Source organism: Artemia sp. Qi Xiang Cuo, chromosome 13 (assembly GCF_049724085.1).
Source record: "Artemia sp. Qi Xiang Cuo chromosome 13, ASM4972408v1, whole genome shotgun sequence".
In the NCBI taxonomy this organism is placed as follows: domain Eukaryota; kingdom Metazoa; phylum Arthropoda; class Branchiopoda; order Anostraca; family Artemiidae; genus Artemia; species Artemia sp. Qi Xiang Cuo.
This window is the reverse complement of record NC_142806.1, coordinates 6,497,716-6,522,401: the sequence shown is the minus strand read 5'-3', so window position 1 is coordinate 6,522,401 and position 24,686 is coordinate 6,497,716. Positions and strand designations below refer to the sequence as shown.

General features: G+C 37.3%; 1 protein-coding gene across 4 annotated transcripts in view; it reads left to right on the top strand.

Moving 5' to 3' along the window:
• The window catches only part of scrib (scribble planar cell polarity protein), a 214,732-nt gene extending 192,239 nt beyond the window's left edge, over window positions 1-22,493 (top strand). For 3 of the 4 annotated variants that reach the window (XM_089098677.1, XM_089098679.1, XM_089098676.1), the window contains 2 exons: window positions 9,247-9,402; window positions 15,963-22,493. In XM_089098677.1, the coding sequence (XP_088954803.1) occupies window positions 9,247-9,402; window positions 15,963-16,130 (324 nt within the window). In that variant the 3' untranslated portion in view covers window positions 16,131-22,493. The remainder of the gene's footprint in view (window positions 1-9,246; window positions 9,403-15,962) is intronic. The other variant, XM_089098678.1, reaches the window with a different exon arrangement.
• The last annotated feature ends 2,193 nt before the right edge of the window (window positions 22,494-24,686 follow it).

Below are 24,686 nucleotides of genomic sequence, written 5' to 3'. Positions count from 1 at the left end.
TATCCAGGAGTGACATGGCGAAGAGTTTACCCGGAACGGAGAGAAGCGTCATCCCACGATAGTTGGAGCAGAGTTGACGGCTGCCCTTACGTTTCCAGAGCGGCAATATGATGCTAGCACGCCAGTCTTTTGGTATGCTTTCCGTCATCCATACAGCTGAAAAGATTAGCTGGAGCCACAGAATCATCGCTGCACCCCCGTACTTGAGGAGTTCTGCAGAAACACCGCAGGCGCCAGGGGCTCGATTGTTATTTAACCGTTTTACAGCATTTTGAATCTCAGAGGTGGTAAACGGTTGCGATACAAGGTTGTAAGTAGCCTCGGGTATGGTCATGGCTACTTGAATCAGATCTGGGTCGGGATGAGCAACTGCCTCGGTGTTCAGAAGCGTTGAGAAGTGACTGCTCCAGGCGGAGAGTTGGCCTGCATCGTCATTCAGCATGCTTCCGTCAGCAGACAAAACACGGCTCACGGCGGAAGTCTTCTCTTTTGTCAGCTCGCGGAGGTGTTTGTAGAGGGAGCAGGTGTCTCCTTTTCTCGAGGCATCTTCAAGATCGCTGGCTTTCTTGTCGACAAAGGTCTTCCTATCACTGTGCAGAAGGCTATTGCACAGGCCATTGAGTCGTCTGTACTCTGGCATATTCTTTGCTAAACGGGCCTTCCGGCGCAGCTCGATTACAGACAGAGTTTCCTGGGATATCCAGGGTTTATTCTTGTGTCTGCTGCGGCCAATGATTCTGCCAGCAGAATCGAGTATATTGTCTTTGAAAGACTTCCAGGCTGCTCCAGGGTCGTCCAGAACTTGATGGTAGCTAAACCAGTTAGAGATATCAAGAGCATACTTCTGTTGCATCTCGGATGTAGCCAGACTACCTAGATCAAGATTGAGAGGTCATCTTACTCGTCGTAGTGCTCTCACATCTAGTCTCATTGTAGTGACAAATATTCTATGGTCTTTGTCTCAAAGCTCAGCCAACCTAAAAGTCTGGCAATTTGTTGTTCATGAGCACCAGGGACCCGAGATCATAACATAATCGATCATCTTCTTTGTCTGGCCGTCGTTACTATACCAAGTGTATTTGTGTATATCTCGTCTCTGAAAGAGCGTGTTTGAAATAACCAGATTATGCATATTGCAGAGCTGGAGGAGTCTTTGTCCGTTGTCATTCAGTGAATCTGGAGTCACAGGGCCGAGAACGGAGATCTGGAGTCACACGCCCTCCCTGTCATTTACCGTCACGTTAAGGTCTCCCAAACGAGTGACCATGTCGTGGGGTTGTACTCTTGACTGGGTTGCTGAGAGCTCTGCATAGAACCGATCCTTCACATCCGCAGGACTCAGATTGGTGGAAACATGGCATATAATAAATGTCCACTTTCCATGCTTGTGCTGGAGCTGAGCCATCAGTATTCTATCTGAAATTTGTTTATAGGAGAGAAGACTTATCTTTGATTAGGCGTTTAGTGTGAGGCCTACACACTTTGTCTTACTTTTTTGGTCACCAGACCAGATCAAGCGATAACCTTCACCAATTTCCTCAGGCTCTTTTCTGACCAGGTAGGTTGCCGTAAGGCTAACCACAGCTACTTTCATGCGTTATAGCTCATAGGTAAGTATTGATTTAGCTCCAGAAAAGGTGACTGTGAGTACGTTCCAGGTGGCGAGTCGTATTCCACCCTCGTCAATAAGGTTCATTCGATGGACTGAAATTGGTCCAGGGACATGCTGGGGTCGTGGAAAGTAAAGGGGGGGTAGGTCCGCCGAGGCAGTATCATCTTTTTTCGGTGCGGTAAAATTTTCGGGTGGAGGGTTGCAGGCCCAACCGTCTCTAGGTCTGAGAGCTAATTAAAGCTAGGACTTGCCTATATGCTGAGAGTCCCTTGGGTGGGCTCCACCCACCTCATAAGGTTGAGGCTGCTCATTAACATGGAGCGTTTAGTTAGGGAAAACCCCATATCCAGAGGCACGTGGTCAGCAGACATAGTCTGCCTCATTCCGGACGAACTCCATCCGCCTCCAATTTTTAATGGTGAGTTAACTGGTTTTCTCGCTTAACCTAAGAGCTATACGAATCAATTCTCTTTAACAAGTTTGAGTACATCCATGTTTTCTTTTTCTTTCTTTTGAAAATCTTTTAAAATATATTTTATTCAGGTTTTGTATTTACTATGTTGAAAAGCAAGCAATTTAGAAGGGTTAAACCTTAAAATTGTTTTGCGAGCCTCAGTGTTGGCTGATTGTCTCAAAAACAAAGGGCTCATTATCAAATTCTCCCAAAGGACTAGCCACCACGGTGGTGGCTAGTCCTTTGGCTCACTATATTTATTTATTTATTTTTTGAAAAACCCGTCAAATAATACAACAAGACGAAGCACTTAAAAGAAAAAAAGAAGAAGACACAAACTATAACAAACTGAACCAACAAAGAAAACGAATCACTGATTCACTGAATGAGCAGATGGGACCATTCGTGTAGATTTCGGCGTATTTTTCTATTATGCTTTGCTATTCGTCTAGCGACGGCAACTTCAGGGTCTGCGACTTTAAAATTTTCAATTAAATGCGAATTCCTGTACCACGGAGGTGGATGAAGCAAATACTCTGCAAAACAAAAACATATCGCTGTGATTATATTCTGGTTCGTTTTAGTGAGAATTTATTAGAAGCGCGTAGCATATACAATTTGCGTAAAAGTGATGGTGTTGTACAAGCTTGCTAGAAGCAGCCGGTTAAATCGGAGTTTGCACGATACAACTGAAGCGTAAGACGCTGAAATTCGTCGTTTAAGCTGTTCGAGGAGAAGTTTTCGGGTGTGACGGGTAGATGAACCTATGGGTAAACCTAGATAAATGAGGCCATCCACTGGCTGGACAGAGCTAGAACCAAGGGCAATGGTAGGAACATAAAAATCAGTTTTCCAATTGAATAGGACGATTTCCGATTTTGAAAAGTTGAACTTAAGTCCAACTTTAAGATATTCGGCTTCAAGGATTTCGAAGATATCAATTGCCCGCTGAAGGATTCGGCTAAGATTCAGGATGTCGTCCGCGTAACATACCAAAGACAAGTTAGCAGATGACAGAATCAGCGAAGATGGACATTGATCTTGTGTATCAAGGACACAGTTATTGAAAAGGTCGGGAGAGGTGACTGCTCCTTGACGCGCTCCTTTCTTGACTGGATCTAGTCGGGTTCACGGAATGGAGGTCAAACCCTTGTCAGGAGGTAGCTTCAGTCGGATCCGTAATCTAGAATACAGATTACTGAGAGAACGAATGACAGCTAGATTCAACCCACATTTACCGGCCTTCAAAAGCATCGCAGCATGGGTTAGAGAGTCGAATGCACGTCTAATGTCGTGTCCTGCCAAAGAAAGGCTCTCTCCAGAAGATTCGGCATCTATGAAAACATTAGCAACGACTGTTAAGGCATCATAACATCCAGTTCCTCGCTTGAAGCCGAACTGATGCGGAGGAGTGTAGCATACTTTTTCGAGTTCCTGTATAAACAGCAACTCGAAGAGCTTGCACAGTGACGTAGCTACAGTTACTGGACGGAATGCTGTACATTGAGTTTCAGATTTTCCCTTTTTAGAAATGGGAGTCAGATCTCCGATGCAGAAAGAGGCAGGAACAATCCCTTGAGAGAAAATCATCTGCATATGCAGAGAGAGATAGACCGTGAGAAGTTTACCTCCGTGTTTCAAGTGGATCGCACTGACTTCGTCAATGCACAATGAGCCTTTCCATTTGAGTCTACAGATGGCATCTTCAATAGAGTGGGTACTGACGATAAAATCTTCATCGGGATGAGAAGATAACTGATCCAAGGCAGCCTCGTAAGGTTGTTCGATGGAGGGGTCAGGAGCTGAGAACTCCGATTCGTAATGGGCATACCATTCATCTTCAAGGATGTCGGCTGGGGATGGTGAAGAAGAATTTTTTGCAGAACGAGAGACAAACTTGAAGATCATATTTCTAGCTTGTTTGGCACGGGCAGAATAATGATTGACTAGATTTTTCCGATGCCGAGCCAGGGCCTTAGAAAACTTTCGCTTCGTGAAAATCCGTATGCGTTTCACAAGACCCATATTCCGACGTCCACACTCTTTCCATACTGAAAACCAAAATTTTGCGTGACTGCATGAGATGACGAGATCTGGATTTGACGACCACCCGGGAATGATTCCTTTACGAATTCGTTGCAAAGGAACAGCTTGTTTTTCTGCAAAGCGGAGAGCATGGTAAATTTTTGCGCAATATATATCGAGACAAATCAAAACCTCTTTTAGAGGTAACTGGAGTGACTTCTGAAGGAGATAAAATGGGACGCTGATTTTATTCAGGACTGAATCTACCGACTCGATGAATAAGGCTTGATAAATTTTCGACCAGTTACGACGGTGTCGAGGTGCTGAAGGAGCAAGAGCTGTTGTTTGGTCACCAGAAGATGGCATACCGACAGAATAAGCTATCGGAAGATGATCAGACAACTGATAATTAAAAACAACCTTTACTTTATATAACCGTGGATCTTACAATACTACATCGTGATCCAGGTTGGAAGTTCACGAAGACGTGTAAACATACGTAAAATCGGACGATATCTAAAACACACAAGAAATCACTAAATAAGCCTTTAACTAGGGTTGTTTTACGCGGTGAAACTTGAGAATTCGGCTCGGACAGATTACAATTAAAGTCACCGGCTATAATGCAAGGTAAACCTAAGTGTCGAATTTTGTCTATACATGAACCTAGTTTTTCACAAGATAGCGCAAATTTACGCTCAGACTGGTCATTATTGTAGTCTGTGGGAAGATACACACTAATACACACAGAACAATCCACTCTCACAGCTAGATAATAACCATTTGCTTTGAAGATACTAGAACGGAGAGCTGATTTCACAAACGTAATAAGTCCACCCGAGGGTCGGCCTCTATTGTTCAGCTGTCTAGCGGGTACACAATAAGTTGTCATATCCTCAAGCTCAAGTATGTTCAGACCATGTTTAGTAACAAAATGTTCTTGGAGACAAATCACACTAAACTCAGAACGGAGGCTTTTCAGAACCGGGAGTTTATTAATAAAGGAGCCGTTTATATTCCACGATAAAAGAGTTAGTGAAGAGGTCATTAGTTCGAGGATTTACGGTTTTTCGGGCACTTCACACTATAGCAACTATGACCCTGCTTCTTGCAACCAACGTAAAAGGCTGCCTTCTGACACGGGGTATCGGACGTAGATTTGTGATCGGCGGAGCCGCATTTGGAACATAATGAAACGTTCTTACAATCTGTGGCTAGGTGACCGATTGCGTGGCAATTAAAGCAGCGCCGAGGTAAGAACGCGAACTCTTCAGCTGGGAGGCGTTCATATTCGATTTTCCCTGAAACTTTGAGAAAGGTATCGAGGTCATTTCGTGTCGGAAAGTAGACTCTAAATGTTCGAGACTTGCCACACTGTAGGGTTTTATTACACTTGGGGATTAGCTGTTTAAGAGACTGTTCGTCTAGATCCTCCGGCACTCGCTTGATCGCAGCTAAAAAAGCAGGTTCCTTGAGGGAAATGTTGAGCGACGGTTTCGCAAGTTTGGCTGCATCCACTATCTGGCTCGTGGTTTGCTTGGAATGAACCACGAGTTTCCACTCGGTATTAGAGCGGCGTTACTCGGTTATATCGCCGTCTGGACATGGGCACAGTTTGTCGATAAATGCTTTCCGTTCACTTGGGCATTTTATGTCTGTTGAAGGATCTCTTAGTATCACCGAGTAAAGCGGTCTCGGGGGTGTAATTTGGGACGATTCAGATTTATCTGGCAGGGTGACTGTTGAGTGGCTAGTATTTAGCATAAATACATCCAATTTTTGGGAGAGTTCGTTTACTTTGGACACCACTGTAGCGTGAACTGCCTCACCGATGGTAGGTACTTCACACGGACTAAATATCACAAATTTCGGTATCAGGACATTTTGCTTTGCCGCAGAGACTAGCGACTTGCACATATCAGTAATGTTGTCCTCATCTTTGGCATACGAAACCATCCGGCTTTGAATTTCCATCTCGCTGTGAAGGGTCTTTTTAGCTTGTATGATTGTATCATGTTTTAAATAGTCTACTGCACTTTTCACAATCTGATCGAATTTCCCCCCTTCAGTGAGTGATCTGCTCAAAAAGTTCAAAACTGGGTTGAGTACCAGCTTTTCAGTCATCACTTTCACATAAAAACAGTCAAAGTCCACTGAATCACACAATACTAGGAACAAGGGAAGCGTCGGGACCCGCTCACCAATTCCCCGCAATTTGAGGGTAACTAAATACCGGCAGGTACATACGCGCTTGCGGCAGGAACCCTCCCCTCTTCTGCTTATTGCCTAATATATGTTATCAGTATCGCTGCTATGCACAAATAGTACAATCCTCTAAGTAATTAAATCGTTTTGTCTGAATCTCAGTACTTACTAAGTCACTATATCCCAAGTAAATTTAAATTCAAGCAGCAAAACTGTCAATAGCAAGTACCTAAAATAAGCCGATTATAAATCTCTGTAGGGAGTCGCACGAGTTGACACCTTACTTTATTAAAAGGTTAATATCCAGAAACAAGGTGTTAACACAACGAACTCTCAATCAAGACTGATATTAGCAAGATCCTTCGCGAGTAAAACAGTTAAACGGCTGTGCACTGTATATTTAATCCTGGAAAAATCCTTTATAGTGATTAATCCACAACAATCTTGATATAATATCACTAGAAAAAGAATCTTCGATTTTCGATGCTTTCAGCACATTTTCCACTGTTCACCTTCAGTCGGAAATTCAGCACCCGAAAACCAAACTGCAGGAAGAATTTTTCTTCATGTCTTCTTTGTTAACTGGTTTTCTCGCTTAACCTAAGAGCTATACGAATCAATTCTCTTGAACAAGTTTGATCGCATCCATGTTTTCTTTTCCTTTCTTTTAAAAATCTTTTTAAAATATTTTTTTTCAGATTCTGTATTATTATGTTGAAAAGTAAGCAATTAAGAAGATTCGAAACCTTAAAATTGTTTTGCGAGCCTCAGTGTTGGCTGACTGTCTCAAAGACAAAGGGCCCATTATCGAATTCTCCCAGGGGACTACCCACCACCGAGAGCTATTGAGAATTTGTGGCTTGACTGATATTTTTTTGAAAAGAATGTTACATAAAAAATAAAATGTAATATAATTTCAAACATATTTTTTCAAACATATTTTTCGCCATAAAATGCATCCCCATGTGGGCAAGGTTTTCAATCAAAGCGGGTTGCACCGCAGGAAAACCCAAAGCTGCTAAATTGCTCTAAGGATATTTCCTTAGAGCTTTTTTTTAGCATTTTCCTGGCGAGTGTGCTAGAGCATTTTTGGGGACTGCCATTTCCTTTCCGTTTGCAAGAGGGGTTCATATCTGGATAGTCAATGGGCAGGTTGTGTATAATATTTTTCTCCAAATTATTGCGGGTGGGAGGCAACTGCTCCCTCTTGAAACGACTCCCCTATTCAGAACACAAGGTGTGGCAGCTGTATTTAGCGATAGATTATGGCTTGCAATATATTTTTTCAATATTATTTGTGAAGCAGTTGAGAAGTTTTTTGGTTTACTGTTTATGCTACACTTAGTTGAAATTGCCTCCTCGTATTTAGTTAGTTACTATTTGAGATACATTGTAATAGGAAGTGAATTTCGAAAAAAATGCTATTATATTGGTGAATCTTATTTCGGTATAATTATTTTATTAACTCAATATAATCTTATTTCTGATACTGTGTAATATATAGTAAACAACATGTAATTTGACTAGCCACCACGGTGGTTGTGGCTAGGGAACAATTAGTATAACTTAACCCTCAAGGTGGTTGAGAATTTGTGACTTGTGCTCAAATGATATTTCCTTTGAATTTTTTAGCATTTTCCTGGCAGGTATGCTAGAGTATTTTTAGGGACTGCCCTTTCCTGTACTTAAAAAAGAAAATTCTGCTCCGTTTAATTGATAGAACGAAATTTACAGTTGATATAAGTTTCATTAAAACTGTGTCTGGCACGAAAAAGGAGAAGTTTTTCTAGATTTCGGGGAAATTTGGTGCTTTTAGTTTTCAGTCATTAATTCGGATCTCTTATCCAAGCTCAACTAGTTATGACTTAAGTACTAAAAAAACTAAAAAGTTTATAATGAATGAGATAGGGTGATCGTTTAAGATATTAAATCCCCTTAAATTAGCGTGTTTTCATGGGGTGTGTTGCACAGGTTGCACAGTGTGTGTTGCACTGTAGCGTGTTGCACAGGTTTTTAATAAACAGCAATTGAATCTTGGAAGTTTCAAAGAAATTTTATCCAAAAACCGATTGAACGGTTTTGACCGATGGAGACAAATATCGATTTACCCTAATCACTTTTGTTTATTAATACTTGACAAATAATATTGGCTCTAGTTCCAACTAAATTGTTGTAAATCGCACGGTTGTCCGTAGTGTAATCGTGTCATTTTGATGCCAAAAAAAATATTTTAACCGTCGTCCGAAGTGGTTTTAATCATGCCTGGAATATGGTTTTATCTACTACTACTAGCAACTCGTTGCAGCACCAAGCTGCCTGAGACCATCAGAACTATGCACGTTCCTCCTTCATCCCAATCTTTTCAAAGCCCCTCTCTTTATACCCTCCAAAGAAACTTCAATTTCCCATTTCCCAATATTTCCTTATGACATCGTCCGGAGACGACGTGCTTCTTGTTTTGCCTTAGACCACTGGCCGACAACGACAATATCCGCCTATCGTGATTATTTACCCCACAAAATGCCCCTTACAGATTTGACCTTACGTACGTGTGATAGCTCCTATTTTGTCCCACCATGTTCAAAATCTTTGATGACCTCCGAAGAAATCTCCAAAGGCATTAAGTAATTAAGTATAGTATCAAGCTAACCTTTGTACTTCTGTTGGTAGCGAACCTTTTTTTGAATTGAAACCAATTTCTGTTGTTTTTTTGGGTTTGAAGTTGGGACACCGTCTTTGTTTATCCTGACGATGTTCCCAAGTCTCTAAACTGCTGTATGAAATTTGACACCCCCCTAATTTTGGCTTTTCTGAGGCAAATAAAAGGTAATCTTGTTATCATATGTTCTTCTCTTTTTCGATCTACTGTTTACCTTGAAATTCTACTTTCAAGTTTAATGTTTTTACTTTTTAATGTTTTTACTTTTTTTTTTTTTTTTTTACTCCTTAGGAGGCGTTACAAGCTCAAATGCTTCTTCAGAGTGTAAGCAGTTTCGGATCGCCTCCACAAGTGCCTATTATACAGCCTTTTAAAATCGACAACGAAAGAATTGTGAATAATAATGAACATGAAACCATTGTTGAAGAACAAGAAGAGTCCAGTGGCGTAAGTGATTCTTCATATTAACAAATATTATTCTTTTCAGTTGGAGCCATCTTTATTTCACTTTAAAAAAGAATAACAATAAAAAGAGATAAAAATAAAGAAAAGAAGGTCGAGAATTAAGTTTTATAAGTCCAACAAAATAGTAGGCGAATATTGTAGTGGTCAGGTAAGGGTGTCACCACTTATTGGTGCAAAAATAGTGCTACACCACTTACTGGAAGGGAAAGCCCCCGGCGGTGCCAAATATTATAATGGGATGCCCGCCCTTACCACAACGGTCCTGTAAATATAGGGTTTGTTAATGCCCAATTAACGGTATACCCTGCCCCAGGGTATGATAACGTGATCGAGCGGTCAAATGGCCAAATTCTAAGGCCAAGGGTACCCACTCTGGGTTACCACTAATATTTCTAACTATCTCCTTGGAGGTAGCGAACCCCCCTGTCATTATAATAATGACGGTATTTCGTAACTCTGTTCCTACCCTGTCTGGGTTCCTGGAAAAATAGTCTACACAGCTGTAGAAAATAGCTTACTTGTAATCTTCTTAAAAGGTCACACAAATATTCGACTCAAAAACGGAACTAAAGATAAAAACTCTTACAATTAACGAATGCACTTTAAGTTTGCGTGCACACCTCTGACCAAAGGCGATGAATGGCCGAATCAAATTAGACTCCCAGCATCCTTTGAATATTTCGGGAGTACTACCATTTCTCTACTTCAGTGCCAGAAGGAGAAGTTTCATAGAAACATGTTCAAATCTTTTAAGCGAAAATGCTGCGAAATAAACCAGATAAAAACAGAAAGACGAAAATAAACAACGTGGAAAGCAAAAAGAGATACAAACCCAAATTAGAAGAATTAAAAAATAATACTAACAACGTGGAAAAACCAACAACAGATAAAATGAAAATTAACAAAATTAAAAACTCCAGAAGCCTAACTCCAGAAGCGTTTAACAGAACTCCTCTCGTTTAATACCGAACGAGCGATTTTCAAACGAACCTAGTGACATCTACATAGTGAGAAAACTATTTGTCTTGTTTCGTCTAGTATTTTTGTTGGCCTTATAAAACATCATTCGTTATCTTCGTTTCTTTATTTTTTATTTGTTCGTTTCCTTTTTTCTCTTTGTTATGGCAGGGCAGTGCGGTTTACGAATTTTTTTTTAAGCTTTTAAAGCTAAAAAATTCCTTAGAATGTTGTTTTTATACTTTTTCTTTTGGCCTGGTTTCTCTCACCCCGCATTGGCTGTCTGTACAGGAGATAAGGGCTCACTGTTTGTCTCCAGGTTTTTTGTGCAACGATTTTGAGTTCAAGTTCGATTTCGATCAAAGCCATTATTAACAGAGGTGTTGTTAGCCCTTCGAAATTACCAAAATAATCTGGCTGACGAATGAGTGTATAATAATAAATAATATAAAGTTAATAGCAGTAGTAAAGAAATTTCAAAGTTTAAAAATAGCGAAATTAGGATTTGATTGTTTTTTTTTCCTACTCTACGGAGTAGTCCTTTCTCCCTTTACTCTCTTATCTCCTTTTTACTTCCTACTCTAAGGCTAATTGTTTCACTTCTGGAGTCTTTCTTTTTCATTTTTTTTTTCACAGGGTAGTATACTCAGACAAATTTTGTTTTTATTATTTTTTTTTTCAATGGAGACATATTTTATTTTAAAAAAAAATTCAGCAAAAGAAAACATGAAGCACAGTAACCTTGGCTTGTATTGCCACTCCAAAAACAAGGCATTAGTTTAATCAGTGCATTGGGGTTCCTATTTCACAACAAAAAAATATATATCAAACATATAGAACTGCTTGAGAAAAAAAATACAATTCATAAACCTGCAGGCAACGGAAGCCAGATTCAATTGCTCACGGAAGCCAGACCTTTCAACATTATCTCTAATAGAAGATGGCACCTGCGACCACAGCACCGGAAGAATATGACGAGCAGAGAAAGCAGACCTCGCAAACACTAATCGGCCTACTATACATACCAACCTGTCTCGTTAAATGCCCATGGACATCAGCAGCTGTCTCAAACATATGACGAAGATACATTGGAGCAATATTATTAATAATATTATACATTAGTTGAACCTCATAAAATAAGCACAACCCTGAAAACGGTAAAATATGGATTCGCGAATAAATATTTCTAACTGAGGCAAGTCTATCAATTCCACAAATAGCACGCACAGCTGAATTCTGGAGAACACGCAAAGGTTTCAGGTGAACATAAAATGTTCTAGACCAAGCAGAACAACAGTATAGTAACTAAGGATGGACTAAGGATGTAACTATATAAGGATAGTAACTATAGTAACTAAGGATGGACTGAGGATGTAACTATATGTAACTATATAAGGATAGTATGTAACTATAGTAACTAAGGATGGACTAAGGATGAAAAATATAAAAGACGCGAGACTTTCTCGGGAAACTTTAGCTCGATGCTTTTGTCTTGTCATTGGTAATTTTTCTGATTAAGAAAGGGGCGAAGAAAGATTTTTCAGATGGTATAGTTGCAATGATGTTTTCAAAAGGGAGAAATACATCAGACCATTCGCAGATCAAGAAGTTATGAGGAATGTGGACTTGAGGAAGACGATAATACCCCTGGGCGGTTGGGCGGATGTTTCGGATATATGACCAGGAGTCGTCCTTAACGAAATCGAAAAGACTGAAACAGAAGAGCTAATACAAAATGTAACTCATAATCCGGAATCTCCTCAATAAAAACAAATTAAAAATAGAAATTAAATGTGATGAACATGTGGCTCATATAATCTTGGTTTTTACATTTAGGCTATACAGTTGCGGTTTAAAGGATATTGATAATAATAATAATTTATTTTTAACCCACATCATATACAAAAATTATTGTAGTTTATCTTTCACTGTAAATAAATAGACCAAAATTAACAAGAAAGAAGATGACCAAAGAAAGAAAAAAATGTGTAGTTTTTTGTCCAAAGGTGCGATTGGAGGGATGGGGTTCAAGGGGGATATTTAGTCCCACCTCATATTTTAAAAGATATAAATTCTCTCCCCTCCCCCCTATAATTTTGATAAATTGGCCTCCAGATGCTTACCCGTAGCGGCCAAAGGCTGCATAACGTTGTGATAGGATGTCTTCAGGCTTGTTAAAATTGTTGCACAAAGTTGTAAAAATTCGATAACCTTCAAGTGTTGCTTTTTTTTATGTATTTACGCCATCTCTAATTTTATTTTTATTTTCTCTTTGTGGAATTGGTATTTAGAAAAAATTTGTCAACCATTGACTTTGCCTTAGACTAGTTACAACGTAATTTACAGGGAAAGAGATGATTGTAGAGATTTGTCTTAAATTTTATTTTATTTTTATTTTTTTAATGTCTCATTTTTATCCAGATTGTAAATTTGTCGGCTTTAACCGGGGTAATTCAGAAGGGGTTTTGTGAAATGTTTGTGGGGCGGGGGCATTCATACTTCATCCACTTAAAAAAAACAAGCTCTATGAACTGGCTTAATTTGTTTTCTCTTTTTCGGGTTTTAAGATATTTAGAAGTTTCTCTTTCATTAAATATGCTGTGTCCTCTTGTATTGCTTATAATAATAGCTTGAAGGTGGAGCTTTTGATCCTAATGGTTGCAATAAGGGTCATAAGGAGTCCCCCCCTCTCTAGGAAACTTACATGAATGTTGGGGCGTGTAGATTTTGCCTTGTCTCAATTTTAAATTCACTTGTAAGACGATCAGAAGAAGCGATGCAATTCTTAACGAATATAAGCAAATTTTTATGCGTTTTTTTAAGTTTTTTGTACCCTTCCCCCTCCAAATAAAATCTTTTGGTAACCCCTTTCCCCGGAAAAAAAAAATCCTGGATACGGCCCTATAGCCAGTGATCCCTTTCCTAAGGTAAAACCATATAAAACAGGCAAATTATATACAAAATATAGGATAAGCCATGAATTCTGAGACTTGGAAGGCAGATCGTAAGAGAGATCTCAAGTATAGCGGGTCTGCATGCAAAATGTTTTTGGTACAAATTTTCTGCATATTAGATAGATAGATAGAGAATTGTGTTTTAAAGCCGATGATACGGCCATGAAAATAGTAAAATAACATAAATGAAAGGCACAAATAGCATAAACTTTGATCAGTGATAAACATAAACTTGATAACATAACTTTGAACAGCATAAAGAATATGCTGACAAAATTGTAGTGTGCCGACAAATTGGACACGTAAGCTAAATTAAAACGCCAAAGGCGCCCGTAGTTTCAAGGCGTCGGCGCTGCTTTCAAATGGCTCACAGAACTGATGAACTATTTGAATTACCCTTACTCCATAGCTATCTACCTTAGTTCTGCCATAGTAGGGATGATAGATTATCTATCAGCAAGTGAAATGAATCACCTTAGGAAACTTGCATAAGACGATTAAAAAAAAACTATATTTTTTTCCTCTTTATGACTGTATAATAGTAGATATACGAATATATCTGTCCCCCCCCCCCCAAAAAAAAAAAAACTATATTTTTTTCCTCTTTATGACTGTATAATAATAGATATACGAATATATCTGTCCCCCCTCCCCCTCCCCCCCCAAAAAAAACAACAGCAACAAAGAATCGAGGTCGTTCAAAGCTAGGTATCAAAAGCCCCAATTTAAAACTATTGCTATAAACTATAAACTTGCTAAAATTTGAAAACTTGTTCAAATTAAAAAAACTTTTTTATCAAATAAAAAAAAAAAACGTGGGAAAAAAAGGAAAAGGAGCTACAGAGTCTTGTTTAAATGCTTTAAAAAAAAAAAAGAAAAAAAAAAAAAAAAAAAGTAAAAATTACAGTATTTTTAAGACAGTGAAACCTTCGGTCATACGTCCAAAGGCCAGATATACGGCCAGAATATTCTTTTGAAGTTTGAGGAGGTTTCACTGTCTTGAAAATTCCCTATTTGTCTTACTTATTGTTTGTTTTTATGATGGAGAGGCACTGTGGGTTTTGTCGTTAATTGCTTCAATACTAAGATGAATAAGAGAATTCAGCGTTATTAGTGGTATTGGCTACATTGAAGCTATTGCTCAAAAATAAAATATTTTTGTTACCGTAACTAAGACGATGTTGAAGAGGTAGTAGTAGAAAAAGTTTTGTTTTGGTTTACCTTTTATCTATTGGTTTCAGATAAACGACCAAAATTAGGTTTCAGCCTTTCTCAAACCTTTTTTTTTTTTTTTTTTTTTTTTTTTTTTTTTTTTTTTTTTTTGAACGCCTCATCACACATGACCATTTGTTTTGGTTTAAGAAATCCTCTTGGTCCTACACAGAACCCATTCTTTAAAAGCAAGCAAAAGCAAACAGATGGAGAGCTATAGTAAAATCGTATTTTTTCATAAATCTCTTTAACTTCTTTATGCTTTCTATTCGTTTATCTTGAAGAAAGTCAGTTAAAGTATACGATTTTTGTTTAATTTTTCTCCTGCTTGTTTCAAATAAATGATGAAAAGTCAATTCCAGCTTGAGATTCATAAATTCCAGGTTTTGTCGGAAAAAATTGTTTGGCTTTTTCGTGAGACAGTGTATAATAAATTTCACAAAAAATACCAATACCAGATATTTCGGTCACATATACAGTGAACGTCATCAGTAGTAGACTGTCATCAGTAGTAAAAAGTTTTACTACTGATGACGGTCACTGTATATGTGACCGAAATATCTGGTATTTTTTGTGAAATTTATTATACTCTGTCTCTTAAAAAGGATTTTATCCCTATTTTGAACTTTTATTTTATCGTCATTGAAAGGCAGTGTGGTCTCCGAAATTATCTACGTTAAATGGAAACTTGGACAATAATATGTATATAACAAAGGTAGGAAAAAAAAATTCAAAAATAGAAAATAAAAATTCTATTATTAACACCAAACAGTGGTAGGAAACTTTTTGGTAGGAGCAGGTATCAAATAAAAAAACGCAGGTGAAAAATCAGAAAAAAAGAGATAAAAACTTATGGCATCACAATACTTGCGCAACAATATGTATATTTAAAAAGTAGGAAGAAATCGGGAATTCAATTTTTAACACCAAACAGTGGTAGAAAACTTACTAAAATTTGAAAACTTGTTCAAATTAAAAAAAAAAATTTTTTTATCAATTAAAAAAAAAGTGGGAAAAAAAGGAAAAGGAGCTAAAAAGGCTAAAAAGCATCAACAAGCTGAATCAAGCAGCATCAAGCAGCTGAAGAACTCTTAGCTTTCTTTTGAAGGTGTAGTTGTCTTTTGGCTTCAACTGAGCCAGTGTTTGAATTTTGTAAGTAGGGAAAGCGTTACCAAAATGAACGAATTAATTTTGCTTGTTTATTTTAACGTTTAAAAGCGGCAACACTGGCAAAAATGTGATAATGCCCAAATAAATTTGTAATTCTGAAGTAACTAAAATGGAAATCGGCGTTTTCAGGTATGGATAGGCATGGTCCAGGACAAAAAAAAATGTTTTTAGTTTCATGTTCTTGGTACAGTAAAGAATGGTGGCGCTGGTCTTTGATTTTCTTCCTTAATGTTTTCTTTTTGTGTGTAGGAATACGAAGTGGTATTCAGGAAACAACGTGACGATATGGCTAGCCGTCGACTGGCTCGATCTCAAGTATATTCTCACCAACCGACAATGTTTCATTTGCCCTTGAGTAGGGGATTTTCGCTGCCTAACACGTCTGTTTCAAGTAAAAACTTGCCCGAGCGTGTCTAAATCTTATTATTGGTACAGCTAAAGACCTGTCTTAATTGGTGTAATAACAGTCCAAAAGATTGTACGCCTTGTGAAGCTTATAGAAACGTTGCAGAGGGTAGATTCCTCCTTGTGTTTTACGACGGTTGAAATACCATGTCTATCTGTCTTTGCGCAACGATTCCAAGTACTAAAATAAATAAGAAAAATAGAACCTGCTCTATTTTAGCGTTGTGCGTGTTATTCACGCTATTACACAAAAGTTAAGGATACACCCATTAAGGCGGGGCTTTTCTCAAAAACTGCAACCCAAATGCAGAAAAAATGAATTTCGTATTGTGCTTTAAAGAATTTGTGCGTTTTCTAGATTGCGATGAACTCGTCCAAACTGGGGTATCTCCCGGGTTTACCCAAACTGGGGTAAACCCGGGTTTACTGCTTAGTTGTACTTACTCGTGTGCTTGTCTGTTTTGCAAATATTAATGTGATTTTTTTGTGAAAGGGAAAATGTGAAACAAACGGTTTTTAAAGCTTTAAAGGCTTTAAATTTCAAACCCCGTAATTTTGTCAAAATTCTGGGGGGGGGGGGGGTTGGAGCAATTTTTCCCAAATCAAGTGAAAATCACAGTGAAAACTGAAAGATGAGCAAAATAGTGCCATAAAAGTAAAGACATACCAAAGGAAACTGACCTGTTTCTGAGGATGCTTGATTTATGCAGGCTTATATTAGTTTTGACCTGATTTTTGAAGAAACTAAATTTTAGCTGGAGGTTGACACTGAGATGTGGGAGGGGCAGTTGCCACCCCACCCCCCAGCCCCCTAACAAATTACGCCCCTGCTCTTGTAGTTTACTCCATTATCTCCTACTTATAGATGTGACCAAGGAGTGTGGGCCGAAGGAGCTCCTTCTTGGGCGATTTAACGTAGGAGATAGAAAAGGCAAATCAGCAGTGCTGCTTTAGTGCGATTAGCGTCATCATTAAAAAAATTGAAAACTTCAAACAGATTATTGAGAATAATTGAGATTATTGAAGCTATAATATCTGTAATGAGTAATTAATGAGAAGATTATATTAGAATAATTAATTAATTAAGTGTTTTCAATCGTCTTAACTCAAAACCCAGTTTGCACAAAGTGGTCCTGGGTGAGTTTGATAAAATTTTTGCAGGTTAAGCTGGCTAGCTGGCTTTAAGCTGGTAATGGTGACAGATTGTAAGGTTGTTTACCTTTCCCACATTTTAAAGTGCCTAAAAGGACCAGTGGCGGATCCAGGGGGCGCACTCCCCCCTAGCTTAGTCTAAAGTATAGTAATTTCCTTAATTAACTCAAGTTTGCGTTAATTAAACTTGCTCATAACGCTCGTTTATCGGATCAACCTATTTTGCGCCCCCCCCCCCTCCCCTCCCCTAAAACAAATCCTGGATCCGCCCCTGAAAAGGACAAATATGCCACAGTTTGGGACTATTAACTATTGTAAAAACCTAATGTATCTATAAGCTTCGATTTGGGGTTTGCACTAAAACAATTTTAGGCTAAAACTGTGGGTTAGACGGTTTTCGCTACCCGTTCATAAAGCATCAATGTTCAATTAGTACCCAGTACCCGACCTTAGTTTCCCAAAACAAACAGAGAAACACCAAATGCTAGATGTTGTTGCTGATTTTTTTACTCTAGAACTAGTTTCTTCTCTCACCGGTTACCCATGCAGAAATTCACCTCTGACTATGCGTATTGGGCAAAAATTTTATCCATGATCCTGTAGTGTCTTGAAACGTTATGCAGTGGACATTTTTGTACCCCGCACCCCCTCCCCTCCTTAAATTGTCAAAATTGTATGACAGTTCTGCAGATTCCTATATATTTCCGTGTAATAATTTTTTATACTTACCTGACAAATATGTGTCTAATAAGAGAGTCATGCATACTCCTGCCATTTACCCGTGCCCCAGCCATTTAAACATTTTCCTCTCAATTACTTGGACTATCTGTCTTGAATTTTCTCTGTCTACAGTTACCCAGCGTCTCGATGCAACCTATGCAACCTATTGTAAAATACCTGATAACTTCAATTCAAAATCTACGTCGTTATGTGTCCAATAAGAGAGTCTTGCATACTCCTGCCATATACCCGTGCCCCAGCCCTTTAAACAGTTGCCTTTCAATTACTTGGACTATCTGTCTTGAATTTTCTCTGTCTACAGTTACCCAGCGTCTTGATGCAACCTATGCATCATATTGTGGAATACTTGATAACTTCAATTCAAAATCTACGTCGTTATTGATGCAAGCGTCTTGATGCAACCTATGCAACCTATTGTAAAATACTTCATAACTTCAATTATCTACTTGATAACCCCCCTACTGAAATAAATATGAATTAATGAATGGCCTACTAAACCAACAGAAACGCCAATCCTAGTTTGTTTTTTTTTTACTCTTTTGGTGTCTTTTGTTTGTCTGTTTGTATTCATTTCCATTTATTCTGTTATTTTAATTGTCTTATTCCTCGTGAGCTAAATCCTTGTGTACCTGTCTCATGTGAGTGGTCAGTTTATTTATTTTTTATCTGTCTGTTTTATTTTGCTTTATTATTCTTTTGCTTGTGTGCTGTGTTTTGTTTACCTGTTTCCTATCCTAGGTCAATATTAGAGAACATACAGGAAACAGTACCGATTTGTCAATACCAGTACATACATCAGGAAGTCGACGACGAAAGAAAAAATCAAAGAGATAAAAGAAAAATATAATTACTCTTGTAATTAGTATTTTAAGAATCTCTTTGACTTGAGTTGAGGACGTTGTGTCAAATTGTCTTTTTAACTTTATTTTAATTTGATAATACAAACCAGTATGGATAAACTTTGGCAGCATTTTATTGTCTTTTTTTGCATTTTATGTTTTTATTTTGTCCTTTAATATGGTCACAGGCAAGCTACATTAGAATAAGCTGCACTTCTTTTTTTTTTCTTTTTTTTTGCCAAATATAAAAATGATAAGTAGTATTAACCCTTGGGGTTTGAAATTAGTACAATATTGAAATGTCATAGGTAATAAGATGCAGGAATGTACGTAGGGAGGGGGGGCAGCCACCCCCCTAAAATCCTAAATTGTCGGTAATTTCTGGGTTCTTTTTAAGTCAAATTTATTGTATTAACCCTTTGAACTTGAAATAAATACAAAAGTGATATTTTATAGGTAATAGGAGGCTGGAATGTATGCCGGGGGAACACCCTGAATCTGAAAAACTGAATTTTAGGTAATTTCTGGATACTTCTTAGTAAGATTTGAAATATTTTGGGGATTCCCCAACCCGAATTTTTATGGTTGGTCTCTCTTCCTTCCTGAATTTTTGTACGTGCCTGGTAAGATGGGCAAGTACCTTTGTCTTAATTTTAAAAGTCACTTTGATCCAATGTAGTTACAGTAATTCAAAGTGTTATTTGACATTCTTGGGAGACTAAGCTTTATTTCTATCTGCTCAAGCAAGTCAAGCTCTATTACTAAATTTAATTTGTTTTCTCTCTATTTTTATTGTATCTCATTCGTTTCTTCTCTTTTTTCTTTTTTTCTATCTATCTAAATTATTTATTTTATATCTTAATGATTTTAGAATTTTACCACAATATAATACTTTTTTATTTTCACTTCAAAAATGATTAAAGGTATGAGCCTTTGATTTCAAAAATTTTTTTGTCACATCTTGTAAGTCTGTTCACAAACAAATATTTCTTAAGATAGTAAAGAAAACTAAAAAAAAAAAATCAAGCATTTGCGTGGTTTTTTAAGGGGGTGGGGGTGGGGGGGGGGCAATAATAAAAAAATTGATAATTAGAAAAGATCTAGAAATTCGGGAAAAATAAAATGCTGAGGGGCCGAGGCCCCCTTCCCAATGTACATCTCTGGTCGCGGTCTTAAAGATAACAGGTAACTAATGAGAAAGAAATCATTGAATGGATAGAAAAAATATGGTAATGCGAATAAATTCTCCCTCTGGGGAAGCTGGGAAATTCACCCCTAAAAACTGATTGGTTTCGTGTTTTACCCTCCAATCCTAGTAAAAATTACCTGAGGTCTCCCACTTCAAAGGTGGCACCTGTCTGCACGTACACTGAAAAAATAATTCTACTTCTATAAGAAGAAAATAAAATGACCAGGGGAATTATATAGAAAATACTAGAAATTCCGGGGGGTATGAGACAGGGTTGTGAGTTGATAGACTATGTTTACTTATTTTTGTGGTTGCAACTAATTGGGCTCTGAATTGATTATAAGGGGGTTGTGAGTTGACAGACTTATTTTTGCTTTTTTCTGTGGTCACAACTTTAAAAGGTTTGATAACTTTTTTTTTACGTTCAGCAATGTTATTTTTATTAATAAAAAAAAATAAAAATAAATCAAGTTAACCTGGTGCCTTAAAATGTAATATTCTGTTATGGGGCGCTCAACAAAAGGGTTAATTCTGATCAAGAAACCTTGGTCTGCACGGGTTTCCAAGATGTATTTTAATAACTCAAAGTTACCAAAATAATAATAATATCAGGTTTGTGACTAAAGTCATTCTTAAGTAGCCTGCCTGTTGTACTGTTTTTGTGGATTGTCTTTATACTCTCCATTTGCTAGCTTCTTTTTGTTGATTTTCTTGTATTGTGTCTATTAAAATTTGGCGTCCCTAGTATTTTAATGAATTTGATTTATAATTAATTATTTGGACCGTTTCTTCTTAGTTTTTCTTTACCTGACTGATTTTCTATTAGTTGCTACTGCCCAGTATGGTACACTTCTGGTATAGCCAGAATTTTATATATGCAGAGTTCCACCGAATTAGGGGGAAGGGTTATAACTAATATATAATCAACATTAATTATTTTTATATTATTATTTTTTAATTAGGGGGTGTGAGGTCTTAAACCCCCTCCCCTCAGGTATATCAGCTTGGAGGGTAGGTGCCTCCCCATGTAAGGCTAAGAGCTTTGTAAAGTTTTAAAATAGTTTTTTCCTCAAATCGCCCCCTCTACTCCCTGCTTTATCAATTTGACTTTTGGTCTCCCCAAGGGGTAATTGAAGTTACGTCCTGTAAGCCCCACACACCCTACCATAGGCTACACCTCTGTTACTTTGATTTTTAATTGACAAATTTTTATTTTAATTTTCAGTATTGGAAGTAGTGTGTTATTACTCTCTGTTGTTTTGCTGGGATTTTTAGTGCAAATTTTTATAGTAGGCATGGATTTAAATATCTTAAAATTAGGTTCTTGACTTTCATAGTCAAATAAGTAAATAAGGAATCCAAAAAGAATGGGATACGTCTAAGAGTTGGATCTTCGTCAATTTAACTTGGGATGATAGGGATTAAAAACAAAAGGCGTTATTGACAGTGTAGCGCCTGGTTGCTTCATTAAAATGCAAAAAAAAATACAGGAATATAGGTTATTCGACATTATTAATCTATGAATTATGACCAAGTAAGATTAAACCTAAATCTTTTCTGAATGTGATAATTAATCACATAAATCAAATCATAATTAATATGATCACATAATTCATGTGATCACATAAATCATAATTAATGAAATCACATAAATGAAATCTAATAATTAATCACATTAAATGAAATTAATTAAAAAAATTTATTTACCCCCTACTAGAAAGTTCCAATGTCCTTTAAATCCCTCAATATATCCTTTTTCCCACTCTATTCAGGAGGACAAGTATCTTTACCTTCTTATGTATTTTAAAGATCACTGAAAGAAATATATACATTAGTTTTTGGTTAAACAAATCTGCCAAACGCCAGACAGTATTGATGATTTTTCTTTTCGACATTATCACCTGTTCCCACTCTTATATGTTTCATATATTTTCTGAAGGGATCTCTAAAAACCCTGTTTAACTTTTGGGGGAGGGGGGAGCTAAAAATAATGTTTATTTCTTCCGTTTTTCTACCTTTTCTTGCAGCTTTCTTTGTTTTCGTATGTTCCGTCATTTTTAGCATCAGGCAGCTTTTTAGGTATTATTACAGATAATGGCCTTCCTCTTGGAACAATGCCAAATTATGTTCAAAACGGAAATACATATTCTGGGAGGGGGGGGGGCTAAATCTAATGGCTTAAAACTATTGACCAAATCAAGGTATTTTTAAAGTTAGTTTTGTTTTTTTGTTGTTAACACCAAAGTTTTAACGTTTCAGTATTTTATTGATTTAGATTATTGACTAACATTCCAGAGTTTCTTTATTCTCAGCTTGGTGCTTTACATATGTATTCATTGTGTGTTTCCACACCCCTTTTGAATTGTGTTTTTAGAATAAATCTTTTAGCAATTGACTAAAGGTGCCCATATTGTAATCTGTACTATGTTCTTTTAATAAATTTCTGAGAGTTGATTTTGTGTATTTGAGCTTAAATTTAGGTTCAAGTACCAGGAGACCGAGCTCCGATCGTTGAAGGGTAAGATTAATTCAGAAAAATCCTCATATTCACCACAACCAATTTATCCCCCATTGTCTTTAAATTCACCACAGAAAGTTGGATATAAAAGCAGGGATAGCAGGGATATTAAAGAAAAAAAAAATCAAACAAACGTAAAGAATTGAACGCAATTTTTGTTCAAAATTTTATTCAAACAGTGAAAAACATTTCCCTGTCGATTCTTACTTATTTTCTCTGGGAAAATGGTGGTCTAAATACAAATTTTGCATCATTTGTTTTTATTTGGAAATTAATCAAAATCAGGTTGTGTTTTAGAAGTCATTATTCAGTAATCATGGTTAATTGGGTCAGCTTCTGCTCCCGGATAATTCCCTCGACGGAACCCCCCACCCCCAACACGCAAAAATGAGCAACCACAGAGAAAGTACAAGATAGGTACATCAAAATGTCGATCAGATTTTCTATGAGGTAACAAAAGGATCAGATACAAAGGCTGGTTTGTCTCCAATCACTTCTGACTTTAAAAAAAAAGGACTAGAACTCTCAATTTCCGATCAAATGAGCATCCTCCGAAGTTTCTACATCCACGAAGGGGAGGTTGGGGATGAGGAGGGGGCAGCCCTCTCGTATATGGAATAAACTCTACTCGTTTTGGGGTTTAACGTTACTCTTTACTTTCATAATAACGGTGAAGAGCAAAAATATTTCCGGAAATCAAGATGGACTATATCACTTTATAACCCCTCTCCGTGTTCTATAGAACTAATTATGTGTTTATCTGAAGGCCTAATGAGAATTAGGATGTTTTGGCATTAAAATGCACCCTTTGAGGCATTTGCCCCCTTCCCTAACTACAAAAGGATCAGAGAACCCTATTAGATGCTTCAAGCTCTCAAATAAAACAGATATTGGGATTTTGTCAAGGAAGGAACACAGAGGTTTTTTTTTACTCGTAGATTAATTCCATCATGTCATTTGTTTTATCTGTTGTTCGTTTTCTCCATACTGTTAGCTTTTTTAATTTTTCCAATTTTGGTTTTTTATTTCTTTTTACTTACCACGTTGTCTGTTTTGTTTTTTTAGAAGATTTTGTAATTTTTTGAATTTAAGTTTATTTATTTTTACGTTGTCTGTCTTTGTCTTTTTATTTTTATCTGGTTTGGTTCTTTCGCATTTTTGCTCAGAAAATGTGATGAACTAATTGATTCCATTAACTTTTTTTGCTACTAAAAAAGTTACTTCGTAAGCTCATTCGGTCGGAAATTGAGAGTTCTAGTCTTTTCTTCTTTTTTTAGTCGAAAGCGATTGGAGACCAACCAATTCCTGTCCAAGAACCTTTTCTGATATATGGTCCTTTTGTTGCCTTTTAGGACATCTGATCGACATTTCGAGGCCTTTATCTGATCGACATTTCGATAAAATGTGATGAACTATTTGATTCCATTAAAGTCAGGGAGCCACTCACCAAAAATGTGACAGGGGGGTGATCAGTGAGCAGTAGAAGGTTTGACAACTGAATATGGGGTAATCGATAGCGTTGATTACGAATATGGGCGTTATATACTCGGCCGGCGGGTGCTAGTCTTCGAAATTCGAAAAAATCATGTTTTTTTTTTGCTGTTAAAAAATATGCTTCGCAAAAACTTTCAACAATTATCAGGCAGCCTATGGTAATTAATGCCGCTGATTATGAGTGCCATCGCTATACAGTTGGGCTCATCGCTGATGACCTTGAAACTTGCAATTTTATTGTTTTCATTCGTCCAAAAAAAAACAACAAAAAAACAAAACAAAAAAAACGCTCTAATATTCAAGCATTTGGCGAGTAACGGATAGTTATACTTTGAAACTGCACAGTTTACTCATTAGTACATACATGAACTCAGGAATTTACGCACATGACCTTGAAGATAAATATCTTTTCATGCCTAAGTGAAATTACTAATAACATGAACAAATAGGACTGGCATGCTCTTCTGATAACAACTGCTAACTATTTCGTGTAATGCACTTATTAACAAACAAAATTTAGAAGATTATAGCTCAGCATACCAAACTTATCCATCTCCAAATTATAGCCAGAAGAAGCATTCATACATCCCCCCCCCCCTCACAGCCACAACGTAAGTCGCAAGGTCTAAGGCAAG